The 25334-nt window shown below is 38.2% G+C and overlaps 1 protein-coding gene across 5 annotated transcripts in view; it reads left to right on the forward strand.

Moving 5' to 3' along the window:
• LOC147378292 (uncharacterized) overlaps positions 1-25334 on the forward strand; it is a 720625-nt gene that overhangs the window by 293037 nt on the left and 402254 nt on the right. For 3 of the 5 annotated variants that reach the window (XM_086351898.1, XM_086351909.1, XM_086351918.1), the window contains exon 5: positions 3392-5063. The exons of the other annotated variants lie outside the window; for them this stretch is intronic. In XM_086351898.1, the coding sequence (XP_086208024.1) occupies positions 3392-3515 (124 nt within the window). In that variant the 3' untranslated portion in view covers positions 3516-5063. Of the gene's footprint in view, positions 1-3391; positions 5064-25334 lie in introns of those variants that run through there. 5 annotated transcript variants of the gene reach the window in all.

Consider the following 25334-nt stretch of genomic DNA (forward strand, 5'->3'; position numbering starts at 1 on the left):
TGTGACCCCATGAATTGCAGCACGCCAGGCCTCCCTGTCCATCACTAACTCCCGGAGTTTACTCAAACTCATATCCATCCAGTCGGTGATGCCATCCAGCCATCTCATCCTCTGTCGTCCCCTTCTCCTCCTGCCCCCAATCCCTCCCAGCATCAGAGTCTTTTCCAATGAGTCAACTCTTCGCATAAGGTGGCCAAAGTACTGGAGTTTCAGCTTTAGCATCATTCCCTCCAAAGAAATCCCAGGGCTGATCTCTTTCAGAATGGACTGATTGGATCTCCTTGCAGTCCAAGGGACTCTCAAGAGTCTTCTCCAACACCACAGTTCAAAAGCATCAATTCTTCGGTGCTCAGCCTTCTTCACAGTCCAACTCTCACATCCATACATGACCACAGGAAAAACCATAGCCTTGACTAGACGGACCTTTGTTGGCAAAGTAATGTCTCTGCTTTTGAATATGCTGTCTAGGTTGGTCATAACTTTCCTTCCAAGGAGTAAGCGTCTTTTAATTTCCTGGCTGCAGTCACCATCTGCAGTGATTTTGGAGCCCCTCAAAATAAAGTCTGACACTGTTTCCATTGTTTCCCCAGTATAGTCTGTAGCTACTGGGGTACTGAGAAAGGTTTCCATGGAGGTGGCTAGATTGTAGGAGCTTCTTTGATTTCTACTTATTTATTTTTAGTTTTTTTTTGGAATATAGTTGCTTTATGGGCTTCCCAGGTGGCTCAGTGGTAAAGAATCTGCCTGCCAATGTAGGAGCCACACTCACACAGGTTTGATCCCTGGATTTGGAAGATTCACCTGGAGGAGGAAATGGAAAGCCACTCCAGTATTCTTGCCTGGATAATGCCACAGACAGGAACCTGGCAGGCTACAGTCCACAGTGTCACAGAGATTCGGACATGACTGAGTAACTGAGCATGCACACATAGTTGCTTTATAATGGTGTGTTAGTCTCTGCTGTACGGGAAAGTGAATCAGCTATATATATATATATATATCCCCTATCTTTTTGGACTTTCTTCCCACTTAGGTCACCACAGATCACTGAGTAGAGCTCCCTGTACTATACTGTAGGTTCTCATTAGTTATCTATTTTATACATTATTGTTGTTTAGTGGTTCAGTTGTGTCCAATTCTTTGTGGCCCCATGGACTATAACCCTCCAGGCTCCTCTGTTCATGGGATTTTCCAGGCAAGAATACTGGAGTAGGTTGCCATTTCCTTCTCCATGTAATCTTCCTGACCCAGGGATCGAACCCATGCCTTCTTCCTTGCAGGCAGTTTCTTTACCACTGAGCCACCAGGGAAGCCCATTTTATAAACAGCTGTGTATATATGCCTATCCTAATCTACCAATTAATCCCACCCTCCCCTTTCCCCATATTATGTGTGAGAAATTTAGCTCCTCCTGATCTTGGTTGTTTCTTTATTACTCATTTTCACCAGCTAGAAAATTCATTGCATAAATTACTTCCTGGAGTCAAGCTAAAACACCTTAGTGTTCTGCCAGTCTCCTGGGATGACATTAAGAGTGATCACTGACTGTTGTCCCTAGGCAATGCCCTAAATTCTGAGTGAACTTTGTACTACTTGGGCCTCTCCCTCTGAGGGACTCAGTGAGAGCCAGTTGAATTCATAGGGGAAATAAGCAGGAGAAGGGTCTCTAAATTGAGAATTAACATTAATAGTCCTATAAATAGGCCTAACAAGAAACTTCTTGGAATTCTGATAATTGTCCCCAATAATTAGATACTCTTGTTTTCATAAAGGTTCTCTATTAGCAACTTGAAAAAAATCCTAAAGCAAGGGAAGATTATAGTGAAGGGCAATTGTGGTGATTATCTTATTTTCTATTTCCCAGAGGGTATATTAGGAGGGACTTGGATGAGGTGAAGGGATGTAGGATTTGGTTCTCAGTCCCTGCAAGGGTAAGAAAATAGCTATAGAGAATACTTTCTAAGAATGTGGTGTTTCAATTTTGTTCATAAAATTGAGGCCTTTACTTTCTGTACTTTTGTTGACCTTTATTATGTGATTTAGAGAAAGTGGTTTAAGTTCTTTCAGCTGTGATTTATTAATTGGGACCAACTGACTGCCTCAATGTATGTCAGTGATATGGATTGAAATTGCCAAGTTAAGATGTTCATTGTAGAACTCCGGTTTAAACTAGTTTAAGCTGGGTGGTAGGTGGGATGTAAGAATTTGATAGTTTGGGTAACTGAAAAGTCCAGGAATGTAGCTAGAATTGGACTTTGCTATATCCCAATGCTCATATCCGAAGAAGGCAATGGCAACCCACTCCAGTACTCTTGCCTGGAAAATCCCGTGGATGGAGGTACCTGGTAGGCTGCAGTCCATGGGGTTTTGAAGAGTCGGACACGACTAAGGGACTTCACTTTCACTTTTCACTTTCATGCATTAGAGAAGGAAATGGCAACCCACTCCAGTGTTGTTGCCTGGAGAATCCCAGGGGTGGGGGAGCCTGGTGGGCTGCCGTCTATGGGGTTGCACAGAGTCAGACACGACTGAAGTGACTTAGCAGCAGCAGCAGCAATGCTCATATTGTGCCATTAGGGATTGGTCTGCTTCCATTTCTAAAAAAAAAAAGAAAGTTCTGTTTTCATCTTTTGGGCTTTCTCATTAGGCAGTTTCTACCTGTGGCCACTAGTCAGTCCAGTCACACAGAGTTTCTCTTTCACCATAACCCTAGTAAATGCTAAGTCTCCTTGCCATTGTCTGATGAAGATCACTTGCCCACCCTTGGAGCTAGATGTGAAGTTCCACCCAATCCACACGACTGAATGTGGGTGAATGGTGATTCTTTAGGGGAATTTGGATGATGGTTCTAGAAACAAGAGATATGTGTGATGAGCAGGTACCATCATGAAAAGAAGAGGCAAGGCACAATAAATAACTAGGAAAATAACACAAGTGTCAAGATCAAAACAGGAATCATTTTGCTACCTCATAAAAAGTATTCTGGGCATTCTTTGTTGGAGCCTTGCCATTCAAAGTGATACAGGGGATTGAAATGTTGTCCTTGTGGGTATAGATGTAGCTGGAAAGAATATTCTTGGTGTATGAGCAGTTTTGCAATGTTATCTGTAAGTTTTATTCCTTTCAACTCGGATGCAGTTTCTACAAAAGCAAGCAATGTGTTATAGTCCTTTATTGTACTTCTCTAAGAGCATAGCCCAGCACTAGACATAAAGCAAACACTCAGTATATACTTTTGATGGATTCATCTCAGCTGTTTGCAATGCTTATCACACTGGAGGATTTCCTAGCGATTTTTCTCAAAAAACCATCCTCTGTGACAGCTCCATTTGTTTCCCATCTTTTCATATGTTTTGAAGAGTCTGAATATGTCCTTTTAATGTGCCTACAGGTTTCTGTGCTTTCTATCACACCACCAACGCTCTGTCTGGCAGAAGCTGGGACCACGGCTGCTGTCTTTCTTCCATGTCCAAGGGCTGTGCTGTGCAAAGTATTGCTTCATGCTGCTTTCCTGATCCACTTTGCATAACTGCCTGGAAGAAAGTACTTTTATGGATAATCCAAAAGGGGGAAATATATTGAACATTACTTTGCTATAACATATCATATGGATTAAATCCATTAAAAATACTCTATGACAGTTGAAATTCTACATAGAGCAAGAGTTGCTTGTTCTATGTCTTAAACAATGGTCAACTAGTTTCAGAGCATATTTGATACATTGTAATCAAAAAACAACCAAATAATTAGAATAGTTCCTTCAAAACAAAGGATTTTAGTGTCCTATAAGAGTTTTTGATTCAGTATATGGAGAGAGTCTTAGAGAAAATATAGTCCAAGGATAGAAAATAGATTCATCTTGTGTGCCAAATTTGATCAGTTGGTGGTGGTTGCCTGGAGTGCAGTGTTAAGGAAGAATTTATGGCCAAGTCCAGGCTCAGTGGGAAAAAGTGCTGGGATAGAGTTTTTCATTTCTGCCACGGTTAAAAAAGTGGATAGTAGCACCATATGTACGGCATATTTGCTGACTCAATGCAGTCTACCATTTTACAAAATCACTTACTAGACAAATTAATCCAAGTTCACATTCCTAGTTGGTAGCACAGCCTAGTCTTTTTAGTTCAGTCTTTCAATAGTTGCTCAAAGGCTATTTCCATATGGATTAAATGAGATAGGCCTATAAAAGCAGTCAGAATAAAATCTGATAGATCATTGAGCCTTAGTAACCATTAGCTAAATGTGACATTTTAGTTAAATTATACATCTCTTTATTAACCAAGGAATCAGCAGCTGTTTATTGACCATATACTATGTGCTAGTAAATTCTTGTCACAGTTGACTTCTCAATGTATTTTTCAGCGGTTGATCATTTTTCTACCAGAAGCAAGGAGCTGGTGTCATGATTCATCTCTATCATGTTGTTTTGCTTTTTCATTACCAACCAATCTTATTCCCTTTTTGAACCCTGAAGTCTACTGCCCATGCATAGATGAGGTAGAAGTGCATGTATTTCCACTAATATCATTCTGTGTGTATTGCCCCCTTTCTTAAAAATGCACTACTCTTTGGACTCTATGATCAATCTCATGAAAACAAAATATATTCAAGGGAATCAGCATCATATTAGGGACTTGGATTTTAATAACAGGTGTCTAACGTGTGCATGCGACATGCAAAATATGCTGATGCAAATGGATGATTGCATGTGCAAAAATATGCAGATTAATGTGCAAACAGATGTTCAAATAATTTCCCATTATTGCATGCCATTAGCTCCTTTGAATGCACAACTGCATATTTTGTATACAGATATGTTTGTATTGTTCGTATTTCATGTGTGCAATTTATACATATCTTTTCAAGGATTTGTCTCCATCATGTCCTTAATTGGGAAGCCTTAACCTTCCAAGCTTTCTCAGTTCCCTGAGACAGTTCTCTGCCGAGAGGGGAAAACACTATACGCCTTACCCTTAGAAAGCCAGTGTCACCAGAAGATAAATGCTAATTTTTATCTGTCTCTCTTTGTTAGAAATGTGGTCCTTTCCTATCAATACAGCTTTTGATGTCAGTGTAATAAAATGTAAAATCTGTGCAGATTCTCAAACTGTCAAAACAACAGTATGCACTTAACAAAACTTATCTAGCTTTTCGTAAGTGTTTAATTTTTTTGTTTTGTTGGTTTTTCTTACGTCTCCATTCCTGCAGTCTTATCAGTGCTCGCAGATAACCCCACAAAAATATATTCTTGATTTTGAGGTACGAGAAAGCTTGGTTTATGATGAACTCTTTTAGAGATTTTTTTTGGACAATTCTTGATATCAAGTTGAGAATTAGAACATAAAATATAGTTGGAAACTCATTTTTATACCAACCATTTTAAATGATTTGCTCCAAGTTGCTGTATTTCATTACTAAGTTGGTTTAGTTCATTTCTAAAACAAGAAGTTTATATATATCATTGGAAAACTAAAATTTAAAAAGCTTGATATAGTTCTCTAATAGTTGTTTCTAACATCACACAATGTATTTCATAATATGCATTTCTAAAATAATATTTCACTATATCACCATTCCCTCAAGCTGAGTTTTAGCATTATTTGGTTCACAATCTCCATAAATTACTTTATTAATGAAACATTTTATTCTGACATCAATATTTTCAAATTCTCTTCCACAGACACTTTGAAATGCATGAATACCTCTCCTTATAGAATCAAAAGGTGCCTATATATCTAAACAGAATTTAAATACCAAATAGCTCAAAGAGGGATAAGAAGAGAAAAAATACATTCAAAAAGATTATTTGTGTTTTTCTAAAATATATGGTGAATATCTATTTTATTCCCAAATGGTAATTCTTAAAGTACATCGTCTTATTATATACTGATGCAATTAAAAATGAGGGTGATTTTAGTGAGGTTGTTATTACTCTAAATGTAGTTAAATATAAAGGCTACACTGGAAAATATTTGAGAGCTAATGTTTCCTATGTCATCTCTAAAGTAAAAGTTGTACATGTTTCAGTGCTAAAACCTGAAGCAGAGCACAGATAAGACTTAAACGTTTCTTCTCTTCTTTTGCGGTCCCCTCCCCTCCGATGCTACTTGTTATTAGGACTTCTGAAGCATTAAATCTAAAGGTCCATCGGCTCACATCTTCCAGCCCTGCCTGTCTGTGGACAGGACCCTGTCTGTCTGTTTCCTCTATTGCACTATTTTGTTTGTACTACTGTAATCATTTTGCTGGCCCAGATCTGTGTGGGTGTGCTGGCAGCTTTACAACAAAGTTACATGGGAACAGAGTTAAGGTTGAATATTTATTAGAAGAAGCCATCTGGCGTCAGGCTGTCTGTACAGGGGGCTGGCTTCTTTAGTAGGCTCTCCTCTTTCTCTAGAGTTCTTCCTCCCTCTCTCTCTTCTGCTCCTGCTCACCCTGCTCCTCACTTCACAGTTCTGAAAAAGTTGACTCTGCCTCTCTCACCCATTTACTTTGTCCTTTGTTATTTGTGTTCTTACAAAAGAAAAATTGCGAGATCATTCTGTTTCTTTTAAAATGTTTCTCTTTTCTTGGAGGCAGCTTTTGCTTGTTTCCACAATGACAGTGTCCACAGAGGGTCACCAGTAGAAGGCAGCAGGGCCGCCACAGCAGAACAGCGGCTTGCTTCCTACGTGGGCTTGCAAGTTGCCTTAAACATCCATTTCCTGTCGCTGCCTTTCTTTCTTACCTCCAGTCAGCAAACTAATATAAAAGCACCTCTCTTTGGAGCCAGGCCACTCTCCACATAAGAAATCAGATGCGGTAATTCCCATAGCCTTCTGCCATTCTGATCCAGTTCAGCTGACTTAAAATTTTTGCTACACTGTGCTTGAAATGCTTAGTTTTTTCACTTATCATTTTGTGTGATAGTTGTTCATTCTCTTCTGTGAATGTCCCTCTTGTCTTTTACAACTCTTCCCGCTTCTCCATTCCCCCTCTCGCCTAAACACAGGGCCTCTGCTGAGAGCCTTCCCCAGTTTATGTAGTTTGTCCTGCTGTAAGTGTGCTGCCCAAAATTGCTATTGTCACCAACCTGCTCCAGTGATGCTCATTTTATAACATGCATGGTATGTAACCAAGGAAGCCAGTGGGAAAGGAAGCTCATGAACCAATGATCACCACTGCACTTGAAAATCCTTTCCTACATGGCAACAAGAATATTGTGAATGCAAAGGGGGCCTGTTGTTCCTGCTTTGCTTCTTGTGGGATAACAGCCAAACTCTGAGTTAGCATCAGTTAAGTCCCCACATGTTAAGTTTCTCCTTGCTCCACTCTGCAGTGTGGGAAACTGCCCAGAGAGCGAGCAAGTGAGCGAGCGAGCGAGCAAGCGAGCGAGAGAGAGAGAGATGATGGTGCAATGGAGGGAAGGCCTTTGTAAGGCTGGGTAAACCTGGGACAGTGCATGTGTTCTGATCCTGGAAGGGTGGTGGTTTGTTTGCCCAGTTCCCTAATTATCCAGTGTACAGGAGTTATCACAGGAATCAGATGGGAGAAATTAAATGTAAAACCTCCAGTACAGATGGGCTATAAAGAATCTAAAGAGTTCAACAAACTTCAATCAAAGTCGGTTTAATAATTATTGTCTCTGCTCCCTTGTACGATTGTAGGAATGGATTTTTCCCCCTTGAATGTGATTTTTCATCATTTTCTCAGGTGGAATGTGGACTAGCCAGTCACTTTAGTAGAGAACCCTTATTTGAGGCAGCTTCAAATGCCTCATCATTTCTGAATGAGTTTCAGCTCTGGGAGATTTCTGTGCTGGAAGAATTGCAATAAGCTATGAAACTTTATCCCTTCTCAAGACTCTTCCAAGTCACTGGGGAGCTCTGGCTTCCACGGGTAATGGTAATCGCTCTACTCACTTATAGAAGGCAAGGTACCACCTCAGGGGTCATACAACAATACCAGAGAGGTTAAATCAACTTCCAGCTGAGGTTTTACAGATACATTTGGGATCTTGGAATGATATTACCATATTATTGTGCTTTTACTCTTGTTTCTTTTGGCTCGGAGCTGAGGGAACAGTCTTGTGTAATAGATTTACCCAGGGAAGGCTTCACCTGATCTGAGCAATACTGGGTTCTAATGTCACCCTGTTTTGATTTAACATATAAGAAATGTCTCAGAGAGAAATGTTGTTGGTATTCTGAGACTTGTATTTATCTTTAATTTTTGAAAGACTTATTCAGGAAAAGAATCCAACACAGTATCTCAGGGGAGATGAGCATGGAGTGAGAGTAATAGCTATTAAAATAAGAGAGGCGCTCAGGGAAATGACTGGTCATTTTATGCTTTTTTTCCTTGAAAAATCTGCCAAATAAAAGAGTTGCCTGATTCATCTACCACTGGGAGATCTAATTGTGCCTATGTTTAAGAACATATGCATCTACCTAAGCTTTTCTGTAAAGCTTTAATTGGATCAAGAAATGGCTTTAACCTGAATAGTCACCCTAATAATCAGTATCTCTTTATGGATTAATCATTGACAAATCATAATAAGAAAATATTATTATTATATAATAAGTTCCCAAGACTTTATTTATAATCTGTTATTTATAAATAAATTTGAATAATATAAAGTTTATATTATTTATATCATTTATAAATAAAAGGATAGGTATGATACCTATTCCCAAGGCTTTAATAATCTTACAGAGTAGGTCAACAAGCCATATGCTAAAAGAAATACATGAATACAATGACTAAAAAGTATTAAATAGTTTGCTGTCTGTAAATTTCTTGATTTGTTTCTTAGTATTGGAGAACTTGCTATATATACAGGATATTGTGTCAGGTATTGTGGTGTATTCTAAGCTAAATTGATTCAACCTTTATACTTAAGGACATGACAATATAGTTTGAGAGGAAAGCACTTTCACGGACAATCACAAATAGAAGTCAGTAATTGCCATAAGAATGATTAAAATAAGGAACTAGTGGGGATGGGGGCTTCCCCAGTGGCTCAGATGGTAAACAGTCTGCCTGCAATGTGGGAGACCTGGGTTCAATCCTTGGGTTGGGAAGATCCCCTGGAGGAGGGCATGGCAACCCACTCCAGTATTCTTGTCTGGGAAATCCCCATGGACAGAGGAGCCTGGCAGGGTGCAGTCCATGGGGTTGCAAAGAGTTGGACACAACTAAGCCTAGTGAGCAGCAGCAGTGGGGATGGCCAGGGAGGGCTGCACTATTATGGTGATACTTAAGCTGGGCCTTTAGTAAGAGTGTTATCAATTTCTGACAGGGTAATTCATACACACGAAGTGGTTCATCTTAGAGCAGAGGGAATCTGTACAGTAGCAGGGAGAAAGGGTAGGACTGGATTAAAGAAGATCTTAAATGCCAAGATAACTGCATTTATATAACTAGAGTGACATTTGGAAGTCACTTGAGTAGGTGGTGATAAAATTATAGTGGTGTTGTAGGAAGATAAATCTGGCTGTGTTTTGGGAAGCAGGAGATTATGGAAGAAGTTTGACTAACCATCAGAGTATTACTTCTATGAGAGCAGGCCAGGTTACATTAAAGTAAGGGTAGTTATGTGAGAGTTCAAAGAATTACAAAGGAAATGAAAGGATATAGATAAATAGATAGATACAGGTCTTGGACAATTGGATGAGTAGGAACAAGACAAAGATGCAGTCTAAGATATTTTGAGCTTGATATGCATACAATTGTGGGAAAGTAAATAGAGAAGTCAAGTGATAAAAAAATTTAAAGGCAGGGTAAATATTTATGATTTGAGATTATTACGTTTGACACGCTTGAAGAACATCCAGGTGGCAGCTTCTAGCCTGCAGGTAAAAAAAAGAGGGGATATGATTCAAGGGAGAATCAGAAATCAATTTGTGAATTGTATGCAAAGAGGAGATAAATCAATATATGAAAATGGATAACATTTTTAAGATAAAGAGTATAGAAAGTGAGAAGAGAATAAGGCTCAGAATAGAATGTTGAGAAAATTATCTAAAGTGTAACAGGAGAAAGATGAACCAATGAAGTAATGATTAGAAAATTATCAAAAGAAGAGTAAAATCAAACAATGTAGGTAGAGCAAAGAGTAGAAGAAAGATGGAGAAAATTTAATTTGAAATATACTTATCATGATCTGAGATAGAACTGGCTCAATCAGTGTATTGGCATAGGAAGCATTTTGAAAAGGATGTATGGATGGCAGCAAAGAAAGAAAAAAAATTGCTTTTCCAAGAAATTTGGCAGTAATAATAGGTGTGAAAAATATAGGCTAGCTCAAAGGAAAAGGAGAAAGTAATTCTTTAATAGGAGACATCTAAGTTCATTTGTGGGCTGAGGAAAGACTGAAAATTCAAGAGAGATAATAATAGAGCAATGTCTAAAAGGTGCCTTTGAGGCCTTCTCATATTTTTAGGTGAAAATAATTATTTCCCTATTAGTTCAAAGAATTAAAAAAATGCATATTATTTCTTTTGATGTTAAAAGTAATACATGCTCATTATAACCAATATAGGAAGGTATAGAAAAAGGAAAAAAATAAGCTATAGTTTTCTGTCCAGTGATAACCTCTCTTATCTTTCTTGTATGTACTATATGCAACTCTCATCTTGTTAATTACTCTGAAGCCTCTTATATTCTTTAAAAAATTGATTTTGTCTAAAGAATATATGAGCAAATATATGGAAATATCAATATTCATTTAATCATTCTTATTGTTGGACTTTCAGGTGTGTCTATAGTTTTTGCTATTAAAGTTATTATAAATATCACTTACATGTACATTTTTGCTGATCAATGTTTATTTCTTTAGGATAGATTTCCTAGAAGTAATTCCAAGAATAAAAAAAGTAAATATTGAAAAGCTTTTGATACCAATTTTCCAACTACATAAAACAATTCCTTATAAAGAGCAAATGCTCACAAAATACCTGCTGAATGGATAGAATGAACCAATAAAATTGCACATGTACTAATTTACTCTCCAAACAACAGTATATGTGTTTGTGTGTGTGCTTGGTTACTCAGTCGTGTCCGACTCTTCGTGACCCCATAGACTGTTGCCCGCCACGCTCCTCAGTCCGTGGGATTTTCCAGGCAAGAACAGTGGAATTGGTTTCCATTTCCTCTTCCAGGGATCTTCTTGACCCAGGGATCTGAGTCTTCGTGGCACGCATCTCCTGTGTCTCTTGAATTGGCAGGTAGATTCTTTACCACTGAGCCACCCGGGAAGCCCATATAGGTTTGACCACACCATAACAAACATGGACTATTGCATTACTCTTATCTCTTTCTAATTTTGACAGACAGAAGGAGTATCTTACGGTTCTTTTTCTTTTGTAGTAGGAAAGGCTGTAAATTGTTTTTCACATTCCTATTAACGTTTATACTCCTTTTGTCACTTGATTGTTCATGTAATTAGGTTTTAGGTCTTATTTATCGATTTGCATGAGGGATTCATGTACTAGTACTATAATTGATATGTATCAAAAATTTCACAGCCTGTTGCTTCCCTTTTAATTATGTTATTCGATGTGAGAATTTCTTTTTAATATTTTGTGGTCAATGTTATTAATGGGATAAACATATAATTTAGATTTAAAATCCCAAATAGTGAATTAATTATTAAATAATATTTTTCTCATTAACAGATTAGGTCACCATTCTCGTATGTTATGCTTTGACATATGAATTATGTTTTCCTCCTGAGCTATCTTTGTATTCCATTTTCTATCTGCTGATTTTAGGGACAGTTCCATGTTTTTAGTTTTTGTACTTACATGTGCATGCTAAATTGCTTCAGTCATGTCTGACTCTTTGCAACCCTATGGACCATAGCTTCCCAGGCTCCTCTGTCCATGGGATTCTCTAGGCAAGAATACTAAGTGGGTTGCCATGTCCTCCTCCAGGGGCTCTTCCTGATCCAGGGATCAAACCCAGGTCTCTTCTGTCTCCTGCATTAGCAGGTGGGTTCTTTACCACTAGCACCACCTGGGAAGCCCATTGTTCTTACATAATATCTCTTAATATCTAGTTGGAAAAGTGCCCTATCATATGGCTGCATTTTTCAAATTTCCAACTCCACTTTTACCTATCTATCCTTTCAGGTGCATTTTAGAATCTTTTTCTTTTATTTCAAGTACAAAACAAATCTCATTGGGATTTTGTTCAGAATACAAGATATTATGGCTATTATAATATCCAGGAAAGCAGCTATCTTTCAACTTATTCTAAGCTTTTATATGCTTTAGTCAACCTTAAGTATTTTATTTAAGCAAATCTCATGTTTTTCACATCAAATTTTTTCTTATACATTTTTATAGTAATTATAAATAAAATCTTTTTTATCTCTGTGGGAATCAAATAATATAGAAACACTGTAAACTTTTGTAAATTTATTTGTACTTGGCCTCTCAGCTTATCTTTTATTAATTATAGCTTAAAATTGATCATTATATTATTCTCCATATTATATTCCATTTTATATTGTACTACTGAAACTCAAGCAAAGAGGAACTAAAGGGCCTCTTGATGAGGGTGAAAGAGGAGAGTGAAAAGCTGGTTTAAAATTCAACATCCAAAAAACGAAGATCATGGCATCCAATCTCATCATGTCATGGCAAATAGATGGGAAAAAAGTGGAAACAGTGACAGATTTTATTTTCTTGGGCTCCAAAATGACTGCAGACAGTGACTCCAGCCACAAAAAAAATTAAAAAATGTTTACTCCTTTGAAGAAAAGCTACAATGAACCTAGATAGCGTATTCAAAAGCAGACACATCACTTTGCCAACAAAGGCCTGTATAGTCAAAGCTATGGTTTTTCCAGTAGTCATGTATGGATGTGAGAGTTGGACTATAAAGAAGACTGAGTGCCAAAGAATTTATGCTTTTGAATTGTGGTGTTGGAGAAGACTCTTGAGCGTCCCTTAGACTACAAGGAGATCAAACCAGTCAATCCTAAAGGAAATCAGCCCTGAATATTCCTTGAAAAGACTGATGCTGAAGCTGAAGCTCTAGTAATTTGGCTAGCTGATGAAAAGAGCCGACTCATTGGAAAAGACCTTGGTGGTGGGAAAGATTGAGGGCAGGAGGAGAAGGGGGCAACAGAGGATGAGATGGAAAGATGGCATCATCAATACAATGGACATGAGTTTGAGTGAATTCTGGGAGATAATGGACAGAGAAGCCTGGGTTGCTGCAGTCCATGTGGTTGCAAAAGTTTGGATACTACTTGGTGACTGAACAACGACTTAAACTCACACATATAGGTTCGTGTGTGTGTATCATATATAATTGAAAGATATGATCCCCAAAAGATACAATGTCCTGAGGATCACACTTTTCAACTATATTCCCCTAGAAACTAGCATTTTCTTGCTTCTAAGTTTACTATGTACTAAGTGTAATAAGTGCTTAATCTGCCATTTGTTATTTCATTTTCATACTGGTACATAAAAAAGGTATTACTCATTTTAAAGCTGAGCAAACAATGCTAGAAAGATTAAGGAACTTGCCTGTGCTTGTGAAGCTAGAAAGTGAATAAACAGGTATTAAAACCCACCTCTGGCCCGTGGTGGCTCAGACAGTGAAGAATCTGCTTGCCATGCAGGAGACCTGGGTTTGATCCCTGGGTCAGGAAGATCCTCTAGAGAAGGAAATGACACCCCACTCCAGTATTCTTGCCTGGAGAATTCCATGGATAGAAGAGCCTGGCGGGCTGCAGTCCATAGAATTGCAAAGAGCTAGACACGACTTAGTGACTAACACTCTCACTTTCACTGGCTTCAAACTACTGTACTGCATGTCTGCCCAGTAAGTGTTGACTGGCCTAGCGATTGAATGAATGAGTGATTGAATGAATAGAAGATGCGGGTTCAGATGGGAGAGGAAGCACATAAAACAACTGAATTTTGAGAAATTTTAAAATATTTTTCCTTGTGAAACTGTTGAGATGCAGGCCAGAGAGAAAAGATGACATAGTGGTAGTTTTGAGATGGAGTAAATAGAATTTAAGAATGCATATCGATCACATGGCCTTATTCTTCTCAGTAAAGGAAAAAATGGAGTCACGGTAGGCAATGAAGTGAATTGAAGCAGGACTGAAATTATAGACAGAAGAGATGGTTTGAAACAGCTGCTGTGTGACTGTTATTGGCAGTCCAGAAGAGATGAATGGGAGGGTTTCTGAGCAGCAGAGAGTATCCAAGTGAGGTTTCAGAATGGTGTTCAGTTGGTGGAATCAGTTGGTGGTACAATGTCATTGAACTAATCACGTGTTGACCACATAGCTAGGGGATAATATGAAATATGAAGTGTCTCATTTTATACATCCCTGCTTCTAGCAACCTATACTTTGTCACATTTTAAGCACTGGGTATTTCTCTATTTTTTAGCACTAAGACAAATCTCCTGATCATACCTTACGTGCTGCTGCTGCTGCTGCTAAGTCGCTTCAGTCGTGTCTGACTCTGTGCGACCCCAGAGACGGCAGCCCACCAGGCTCCCCCGTCCCCTGGATTCTCCAGGCAAGAACACTGGAGTGGGTTGCCACTTCCTTCTCCAATGCATGGAAGTGAAACGTGAAAGTGAAGTTGCTCAGTCGTGTCCGACTCCTAGCGACCCCAGAGACAGCAGCCCACCAGGCTCCTCTATCCATGGTACTATCCAGGCAAGAGCACTGGAGTGGGGTGCCACTGCCTTCTCCGATACCTTACATACATACATACAAACAAATGTACATAGATATTTAACCTATATTTTATAACCTACCTTTCATATTTTACCCTTCTCAGGAAATATAATCTACAATCTCTCTTTATGGTCAGCATGATAGCTGAATCGTTAGGTAGTTATCTTTTCTTTCAATAAGATTATAACTTAGCTAGCTTGGGTGTCAATCATTACTTAACATCTCTTTCAGTTATTTGGTTTAGATTATAGTTCAGTAAACATGAAAAACATGTTGAAATTAAAGAGTAGTATAAAATTTTACTAGTAATAGTTTGCATTTTTATGGCAGTGATAGTATAAAATACCTATTATCTTATCATTAGTATAAATATATATCTAGCTTCTTATTCAGTCTCTTGACACACACACATTCATATGATTTTACTTTTTTAAATGTTATTCTGTACCAGAAATAATAATAGCAACCTCAAATTAATAAAGGTCAAGGCAAAATGACTTCATTTTATGCAGCATCCCAACATATATCACTGAAAGAACAGGAGCTACATGCCCAAAGATACCATATGGCAAGACAAAGAACTAGAGACCAGGCAATATGAACACTGAGAATGTACGTCACGTATTTGAGAGAGCAGAGCATAGTGACTCCTTAGAAAACTCTGGGAATGTGTTAATTAAATGTTAGCCATTTATTCCATCTTCTCATTCCATGTATGCCTAGAAAAGATGGCTTAGAAACTGTCAGCATGATGACTAACCAACAGTCAATGAGTAAACTATCATGAAATTGCAGTTGAGAAATCTACCAATTAACTCTTTCTTGTTTCAGGAGATAGAAAGTGTCAATCAAGGAATGTGACCAAGGGTTCCTATACATGTGTTGTGCTATTATTTTCAGTCCTTAATTAAGAAAAGATATTATAATTTGCTCCTTAGTTTTGCTGGAATGTTGCATGTACACTCACTTCTAATACATGTTATACAAAACATGCATATTTTAAGTTTTTTTTTTTTATGTAACTAGTGCTCTGTTTTACAACAGTCTTTCTATAAAACATTCACTAATACTGCCAAAAAAGGCATGTTGAAGATATGATACTTGTATTAGAGGGATTTAATTGATTCCCCAGCTCCTCAGAAAAAAGCCCCAGCTGTTTAACTCAGGCAGAATCAGACCCAGTTTACGAATTATTGCATCGTTTAAACCAAACCATTTTTGGTGCCTTTCGCTTGGTCAAACAAAATATTTTTGTTTTCTTGACTTTTTCTCCTCAGCACTAATTCCTTCAGGCTGTTGTTAGTTCACCAAGAAAGAAAGCAACATGATTTAGCAGAGAGTTCAGTGAAGAATTAGCAGATACTTTAATGTCTAACAATGAAAAAGCTCAAGTATTTTATAATATTATACATTATTAAGATCATTTGAAAAAACCCTATATATACCTATATAATGAAGCATTTAAAACTTTTAAATGGGCTGAAGCATTAAGTTTTGGAAACTAATTTGATATTTGTATCACTTATTCTGTAAGATTTACATTTAAATTCATTTTTTTCACAAAACATTATGGCTATATTTTAATGAAATATGGACACCTTGTTATTTTAGTTTCATGCTCAGAAATTATAAACTTTTACTATTTCGTTTGAGACTACATTACACTTCCACTTAGAAACATTATAAATTATCAAGTATTTGAAAGTAATAATTTCAAGAATGGCTTTTTTATCACATTACAGTCAGCTAAGTAAAAATGTTACCTTTGTTTTGGATAATATTAAATGGACTTGAATTTTTTGTATTAGGTGCTTATTCTAATATGCCAACATTTATATATTGAGAACACATTTCATGATGATAATCTTCCCTATCTTTGAAAATGTGTTGTTACATTTTAGTTATATTAGAATTTTATTATGCTGAAATGAGAGAAAAGTAACTCCTTTAATTACTTTTAAGATAATACGGGATTTTGTCAGTTTGGATTATATAAAGCAAAAGAAGAAAAAAAAGGGGAGGAGAATTTCTTTGACCTTGAATTTAAAAATAAATAGGGTAATACCTGACAAAAGATAAACTCTTGGTGTTTCAAAATATATCTCAAATTTTTACTATGACATGTTTGTGGACTTAGCATTTGGATATAATGTGTGCTCTGGCTGGCTCTGCAGGCTGTTTTTACTTTTGGCTTTTACATTCCACAGAACTTCTAAAAAGTCAGCAGGGACAGTGCTAATTAATTTATAATGTTGTTTTGTGTTTCTGAACAAGGTACCTCGGTAATTAAGTGAAATATTTATGATGAATATAAAACAATGCAAATTCATTTGTTTGCCTGAAAGCTAACTTGTTATTTATTTAGACTGATCTTTGGAAAGAGTCTTTAAATTGAATCATAGTATGAGGAGGAGTGATATTTAGAACAGAGACCAGGAAGATACTATCGAGTGATGTGTTTGAATATATTATGTTACATTATAAGTCAGACAAAGGGTAGTCATAAAAACTTTGACCGAATTGATAAAGAAGTTCTTAGTTTCCCCTGAGGAAGAAAATAAACTACAGTGAGAGCAGATCAATAATAAATTGTGAAAGGAAGATGTATAACTCACCTCTTCTCTATGGTACTTGACTGAGTTCTGATTTAAAATCATGTGTGTGTGAGAGAGAGACAGGGAGCGAGAGAAAGAGAGACATGATAGAAAAATAAAACAGACTTATGTGTGCTGTTTTTATAATAAGTATTGTAACCATGTTTTTTATATAATACTTAATCAGAATTTATCTCAGTCTATATTAAATGAAAAATTTGTTTTATTTTTAATGCCAGCAACTAAACTTTACTTATTCCCCCAGAGGAAACTAATAAAGTTCATGGTGTTACCTGTGCAAATAAAATACAGTATCTTCATACTTACAGGTAGGGAATTGAAACATTTACTTTTGTTGGAAACAAGGCCATATTTTTCTCATCTTTCAAAGAACAATAACTTCAAATGAACACTTGCAAACTTTACAAATTTAGTTAAGGCCACTTTCCTGGTTTTTCTCATGATGATGATCATCAAAGTTATGACTGATATATTGCAAAAACCGCCACAAAACTTTGATGTCAAACTAAGGAAAGAAAAAGATATTTCCGCTAATGGTTTGTCTATTTTCAAAGAAATAAACCCTCCTCTGAAGTTGCTATACTTGCTACATTGTTCTTAATAATAGGATTGTGAAGATTCATTTTATGCACTTATTCCCATTAAACTAAGTAATATCTGGCATTGGAGAAATATGCTCAGAAATAGTTACATGGTAATTAGAGACTGTAATCATATTTACCACAATTACTATGTGTCTGGTGCTAATCCATCCCACAATCCTATAGAAGTAAGTACTTTTATTTTGCTGATAGGGGAAACTGAGGCAAAGAGAGTGAAGTACAATTTCCAAGTTCAAATCACTTGTAAATGAAGAATCTAAGTTGGAATTCAAGTACTTTGACCCTAGAACTTGATAATTTGCTAAGACAGCACTGTAAACTCTGTTTCAGGTCTATGTCAAAACAAAGTAAAAGAGTAAACGTTAGTCAAGACCTGCCTGAGTGGTCCAGTGTGATAGCTGTCAGCCACATGTAGCTCTTTATATTTAAATTTAAATTAATTAAATTAAATAAAATATAATAAGTCTAGTTCCACAGTCACATTGCATGCGCTTGATAGTTCCATGTGTCTAGTGGCTATCTTTTGGATAAAACAAATATAAAACACTTCTTTTCCTTTTCAAATTGAAGTGCAGTTGAGTGACAATGTGTTAGTTTCAGGTGTACAACAGAGTGATTCAGTTATATATATATATATATACATATATATATATATATATATATATATATATATGCCCTTATATGGGCTTGCCTGGTGGCTCAGTGGTAAAGAATCTGTCTGCCAATGTAGGAGATCAGGTTTGATCCTGGGCCAGGAAGATCCCCTGGAGAAGGAAATGGCAACTGACTTAAATATTCTTGCCTGGAAAATCCCATGCACGGACAGAGGAGCCTGGTGAGTTATAGTCCCTGGGGTCGCAAAAGAGTCAGACATGACTTGTAACTATATATATATATATAAATCTAAAAAACGACAGAATGATCTCTGTTCATTTCCAAGGCAAACCATTCAATATCACAGTAATCCAAGTCTATGCCCCAACCAATAATGCTGAAGAAGCTGAAGTTGAACAGTTCTATGAAGACCTACAAGACCTTTTAGAGCTAACACCCCAAAAAGATGTCCTTTGGAATGCAAAAGTAGGAAGTCAAGAAACACCTGGAATAACAGGCAAATTTGGCCTTGGAATATGGAATGAAGCAGGGCAAAGGCTAATAGAATTTTGCCAAGAGAATGCACCGGTCATAGCAAACACCCTCTTCCAATAACACAAGAGAAGACTACACGTGGACATCACCAGACGGTCAACACCAAAATCGGATTGATTATATTTTTTGCAGCCAAAGATGGAGAAGCTCTATACAGTCAGCAAAAACAAGACTGGGAGCTGACTGTGGCTCAGATCATGAGCTCCTTATTGCCAAATTCAGACTTAAATTGAAGCAAGTAGGGAAAACCACTAGACCATTCAGGTATGACCTAAATCAAATCCCTTATGATTATTCAGTGGAAATGAGAAATAGATTTAAGGGCCTAGATCTGATAGATAGAGTGCCTGATGAACTATGGACTGAGGTTTGTGACATTGTACAGGAGACAGGGATCAAGACCATCCCCATGGAAAAGAAATGCAAGAAAGCAAAATGGCTGTTTGAGGAGGCCTTACAAATAGCTGTGAAAAGAAGAGAAGTGAAAAGCAAAGGAGAAAAGGAAAGATATAAGCATCTGAATGCAGAGTTCCAAAGAATAGCAAGAAGAGATAAGAAAGCCTTCCTCAGCGATCAATGCAAAGAAATAGAGGAAAACAACAGAATGGGAGAGACTAGAAATCTCTTCAAGAAAATTAGAGATACCAAGGGAACATTTCATGCAAAGATAGGCTCGATAAAGGACAGAAATCGTATGGACCTAACAGAAGCAGAAAATATTAAGAAGAGGTGGCAAGAATACACGGAATATATCTTCACAACCAAGATAATCATGATGGTGTGATCACTCACCTACAGCCAGACATCCTGGAATGTGAAGTCAAGTAGGCCTTAGAAAACATCACTATGAACCAAGCTAGTGGAGGTGATGGAATTCCAGTGGAGCTATTTCAAATCCTGAAAGATGATGCTGTGAAAGTGCTGCACTCAATATGCCAGCAAATTTGGAAAACTCAGCAGTGGCCACAGGACTGGGAAAGGTCAGTTTTGATTCCAATCCCAAAGAAAGGCAATGTCAAAGAATGCTCAAACTACCGCACAATTGCATTCATCTCACATGCTAGTAAAGTAATGCTCAAAATTCTCCCAGCCAGGCTTCAGCAGTACGTGAACCATGAACTTCCAGATGTTCAAGCTGGTTTTAGAAAAGGCAGAGGAACAAGAGATCAAATTTCCAACATCTGCTGGATCATGGAAAAAGCAAGAGAGTTCCAGAAAAACATCTATTTCTGCTTTCTTGACTATGCCAAAGCCTTTGACTGTGTGGATCTCAATAAACTGTGGAAAATTCTGAAAGAGATGGGAATACCAGACCACCTGATCTGTCTCTTGAGAAATTTGTATGCAGGTCAGGAAGCAACAGTTAGAATTGGACATGGAACAACAGACTGGTTCCAAATAGGAAAAGGAGTACGTCAAGGCTATATATTGTCACCCTGCTTATTTAACTTATATGCAGAGTACATCATGAGAAACGCTGGGCTGGAAGAAGCATAAGCTGGAATCAAGATTGCTGGGAGAAATATCAATAACCTCAGATATGCAGATGACACCACCCTTATGGCAGAAAGTGAAGAAGAATTAAAGAGCCTCTTGATGAGAGTGAAAGAGGAGAGTGAAAAAGTTGGCTTAAAGATCAACATTCAGAAAACGAAGATTATGGCATCTGGTCCCATCACTTCATGGGAAATAGATGGGGAAACAGTGGAAACAGTGTCAGACTTTATTTTTGGGGGCTCCAAAATCAGTGCAGATGGTGATTGCAGCCATGAAATTAAAAGACGCTTACTCCTTGGAAGGAAAGTTATGACCAACCTAGATAGCATATTGAAAAGCAGAGACATTACTTTGCCAACAAAGGTCCGGTTAGTCAAGGCTGTGGTTTTTCTAGTAGTCATGTATGGATGACAGAGGATGAGATGGGTGGATGGCATCTCCGACTCGATGGACGTGAGTTTGAGTGAACTCCGGGAGATGGTGATGGACAGGGAGGCCTGGCGTGCTGCAATTCATGGGGTCGCAAAGAGTCGGAGATGACTGAGCGATTGAATTGAACTGAACTGACATAAATATATATATATATTCTTTCCAGATTCTTTTCCCTTGTAGATTGTTGCAAAATATTAAGTATAGTCCTCTGTGCTACACAGTAGGTGTTTGCTGGTTATCTATTTCATGTACAGTAGTGTTTTTGTATATGTTAATAATTTCTACTGGTGTAGAAAGTTCTAAAGGACAGCACTAGTCCAGGACTTTGAAATTAACTTAAAAAATGTTTTCTTTGTGCTGTGGTGTGCTTAGTTGCTCAGTCATGTCTGACTCTTTGCTACCTTATGGACTGTAGTCCGCCAGGTTCCACTGTCCATGGGGATTTTCCAGGCAAGAATACTGGAGTGGGTTGCCATGCCCTCCTCCAGGGGCTCTTCCCAACCCAGGGATCAAACCTAGGTCTCCTGCATTGCAGGCGGATTCTTTACCAGCTGAGCCACCATGTTTTCTTTGGTGAGATATAAAAAAAAGGAATATACCCCACTCATCAGTGATATTGATAGTTGGACAATTTACCACTCATCTTGAGACTTTTTGCTTATTAAATAATGAGATAATCCAAGTCATTGATTAGTTCCTATTACATTTTAAAAGTTATTGCAAAATATGATCTTGATCAAACATAAAGAATATCAAGCTAATATTAGTCTTCCATTGAGTCAGTGATTGAATAGACCCTTTCTTACTGCATAATTTTGAGGTACCTATGGCACCCCACTCCAGTACTCTTGCCTGGAAAATCCCATGGACGGAGGAGCCTGGTGGGCTGCAGTCTGTGGGGTCTCGAAGAGTCGGACACGACTGAGCAACTTCACTTTCACTTTTCACTTTCATGCATTGGAGAAGGAAATGGCAACCCACTCCAGTGTTCTTGCCTGGAGAATCCCAGGGACGGGGGAGCCTGGTGGGCTGCCGTCTATGGGGTCGCACAGAGTCGGACACGACTGATTCGACTTAGCAGCAGCAGCAGCAGCATGATAGTTTCCAATACGGCCCAATGAGTCTCGCTTCTGGCATACGTGCTTTTGTGCAGTCCCTTCTCACAGTATACCAGGATTGGTCTGTGTGACAAATACCATGGAAGTGGTGATATTAAGATTAATTTTTGAGATTAAGTTATAAAAGACATGCCACTTTAGCCTTGATCTTTTTCTCATTCTCTTTTCTTCTTTTGGATTGATCACTCTGGGGGAAGTAATTCTCTATGTCATAAGCAGCCCTAAGAAGAGGCCCATGTGGCAAATAACCAAGGCCTCCAGCCAACATCTAGCGAGAAGCTCAAACGTCTGCCAGCAGCCATCTGAGTGAACTTTGATGCAGATCCTCCTGCTCTCATTATGCCTTCAGATGACTCTAGTCCTACTAACAATCCTCATGAGAGACCCTGACTCAGAACCACCAGCTCAGTCACTTCCCCAATTCAAATTCTCAGAAATTGTGTGAGATACTAAATGTTTGTGATTTTAAACCTCTCAGTTTTTGGAGTGATTTGTTACGTATCAGTAGATATCTAATACAATGTCTGATCAGAAGTTATTGAACTTAATAAATTGTTATTATTTATCAAATAAATCATTGGTAAATTTCCAGAGGATATAGTAATGAGGGAAAAAGAGCCCCTGCCATCAAGTTACTCACTGTGATTATAATACATGTATATAAAGTAAGTTGAGTGAAGGGCAAAGTTCTCTGAGCAATTTCAATGTGAGTGGAGGGAAGGAGGTTACATCCAGATGGGTGGATAAGCAAGTCATCCACAGGTGGGTGGTAGCTAAGCCTTGAAGGACGGGTAGGGATTTTACTGGCAAAGAAACCGTACAAGATGCAAGCATTCCTTATTTTGAGGGCAGTGTGTAAGAAGGTATGAGGCTGAGAAATCATGAGTGTGTTAGGTTACAGTACATGGTCCAGAGGAATAAATTAAAGGGAAAATGTCCAAAGAAGACAGCTGAGACCTTTTGGAGAAGACTTAGATTATTTGCTGAGAAGTTCTTTTTTTCCAAGGTCTATTAGGAATTCCAGATTCCACTGGTAGGATTCTGGGCTTCTGGCCTTAGCTGCAGGCAGTTTCTTTTTCCACTTAATATTCTTCGTGGGCAGCACATAATTGGAATGTCTTCCCGAATATATGTGCTTTTTTTGTTTGTTTGTTTATTTGGATAAGTATGTCAGTCAGTTTGTCATGACTATCAAAAAGTTTCAATCTAAGGACAGGGGAGTCATAGAAGTTTGAACTTTCCCTGGCACCTGAGCAAAGACTGGATTCAAGAAAGAGAGGTGAGAGGTCAAGTGATCTGTTAGAGGGTTATGTTAGACATCCAGAGATGGTGCAGGCCTGAACTGGTGCCAGTGATAGCAAGAGAAATAAAGACATCCAATATTAAGGACATTGCAGAGGAAAGATAAGACTTGACACCATGATTAAATGTCAAGGTTTTGGGAGAAAAATCAAAAAGTTAAGACATAGATATGGGCTTATCAACTTTTTACTTAAACAGTTATTACCTTTAAAATTTTTTAAATTCCTTCACATTTCCTGCAGGAACCTTCATCTCTACACCTGTATTTTTGGTCTTATCTCCATTCTCCATCTGCTCTGAGTATACCAGGATATTTAACCATTCTGGAAATTGTCAACATTTCTCCGGCTTTGCCTTTGATTCTTCCACTTTGAATTCTTTTCCCTCTTTGTCTTCTTGGCAAAGTCCTCCTCTGCTTGAATGCTCACCTTGAGTATGACCTCCCTTCAAAGCCAAATTAACTGCATCTTCGTGTATTTCACACTTTATTCATACCTCCCTTGTCAAGTTTTGCATTACTTTGCAGTAATTTTCGGAGAAGGCAATGGCACCCCACTACAGTACTCTTGCCTGGAAAATCCCGTGGGCGGATGAGCCTGGTAGGCTGCAGTCCAAGGGGTCGCTAAGAGTCAGACATGACTGAGTGACTTCACTTTCACTTTTCACTTTCATGCATTGGAGAAGGAAATGGCAACCCACTCCAGTATTCTTGCCTGGAGAATCCCAGGGACAGGGGAGCCTGGTGGGCTGCCGTCTATGGGGCTGCACAGAGTCGGACACGACTGAAGCGACTTAGCAGCAGCAGCAGCAGTAATTCTATTAAAACTTACATGACTCCCCAGCAAAGCTCAGAGACCTTAATGCTTAGCACAAAAAGGCACCGGTTATTTTTCTATTGCATAGGAATAGAAAATCGTTAACAGAGACTTTGAACCTGAAGATTGAAGATAAAGGTTGCTGATGAATTCTGTGGCTGATGTTTCCTGGTGCTGGCTACCTCTTTCATTGCCTTTCATTGAAATTACTTGCTCTGGGAGTCTTGTTTTAATTTCTCTCTGTGTTTTGTTCTCAAGTGCCATACAAGATAACCAAGGGACCGCAGGCTTGTCTGAGTTCAAAGTCAGTGTTTGTAACCACCAACTTCACTGCCCTATCTACAGCTGCCACCACTTGATTGCCCTTGGTTGGAACTGACCTATTCTGAGTCTTCTTGCCAACCTATCAGCTATGCACACTGAGGGGTGAATACATGTGATACAAATGAGGTTACGCTGTGGTCCTGTAGCTCCTGCTCGTTTGTCTTCTACTTTCCCCTCTGAGCTCGTGTGTTGCCAATGCCATTTGCTGTAACTTGACAGTAGTCCATAGTCATCAAAGTGACATCCTGTGTCTAAAGTACTGTCTCACGTAGGTGAGGCCATGAGTCGGGTCTGTGATACTAAGAAAAGGAAAATTAGATAAAATATTGAAAAAAATCTACAAATAAATCATCTTTAAAAGACTATAGTTCATTTAGAAGACACCGCAAAGAGGTGTCTTCTAAATTTTACAGTATCAGCACAGGACAATTAGGAAGGCTTAGTTTGGATGAGAGGTATAGATAAATTCAAATACCTCATCTATTCAGTAGTCTGCAGTTGGTAGTGGAGTAGAGGTCTTTGATTTTGTTTGTTTGTTTGTTTTCTTATTTTTGTTCTGTCATGTATAGCTAAAAAGAAAATGGAACATCTTGATGCAAAGTTGAGAGTAACTGCAATGTAACAGCTTCACTGAGCACAGCTAAGCACCAATCTTTAGTCCAAGTGCAAGTGGGAGGGGGCTACAAAGATGAATAAAATTTGGTTTCTGCTCTGGCTAACTTGTAGCCTGTGGGGGGAGCAGTTCTTCCCCGGAATCTTAAATAATAAAAAATCGTGAGAGCACG

The sequence above is a fragment of the Bos grunniens genome, chromosome 2, assembly GCF_055505025.1.
Source record: "Bos grunniens cultivar Pamir isolate PY7600 chromosome 2, Bosgru_T2T1.0, whole genome shotgun sequence".
NCBI classification, from domain to species: Eukaryota; Metazoa; Chordata; class Mammalia; order Artiodactyla; family Bovidae; genus Bos; species Bos grunniens.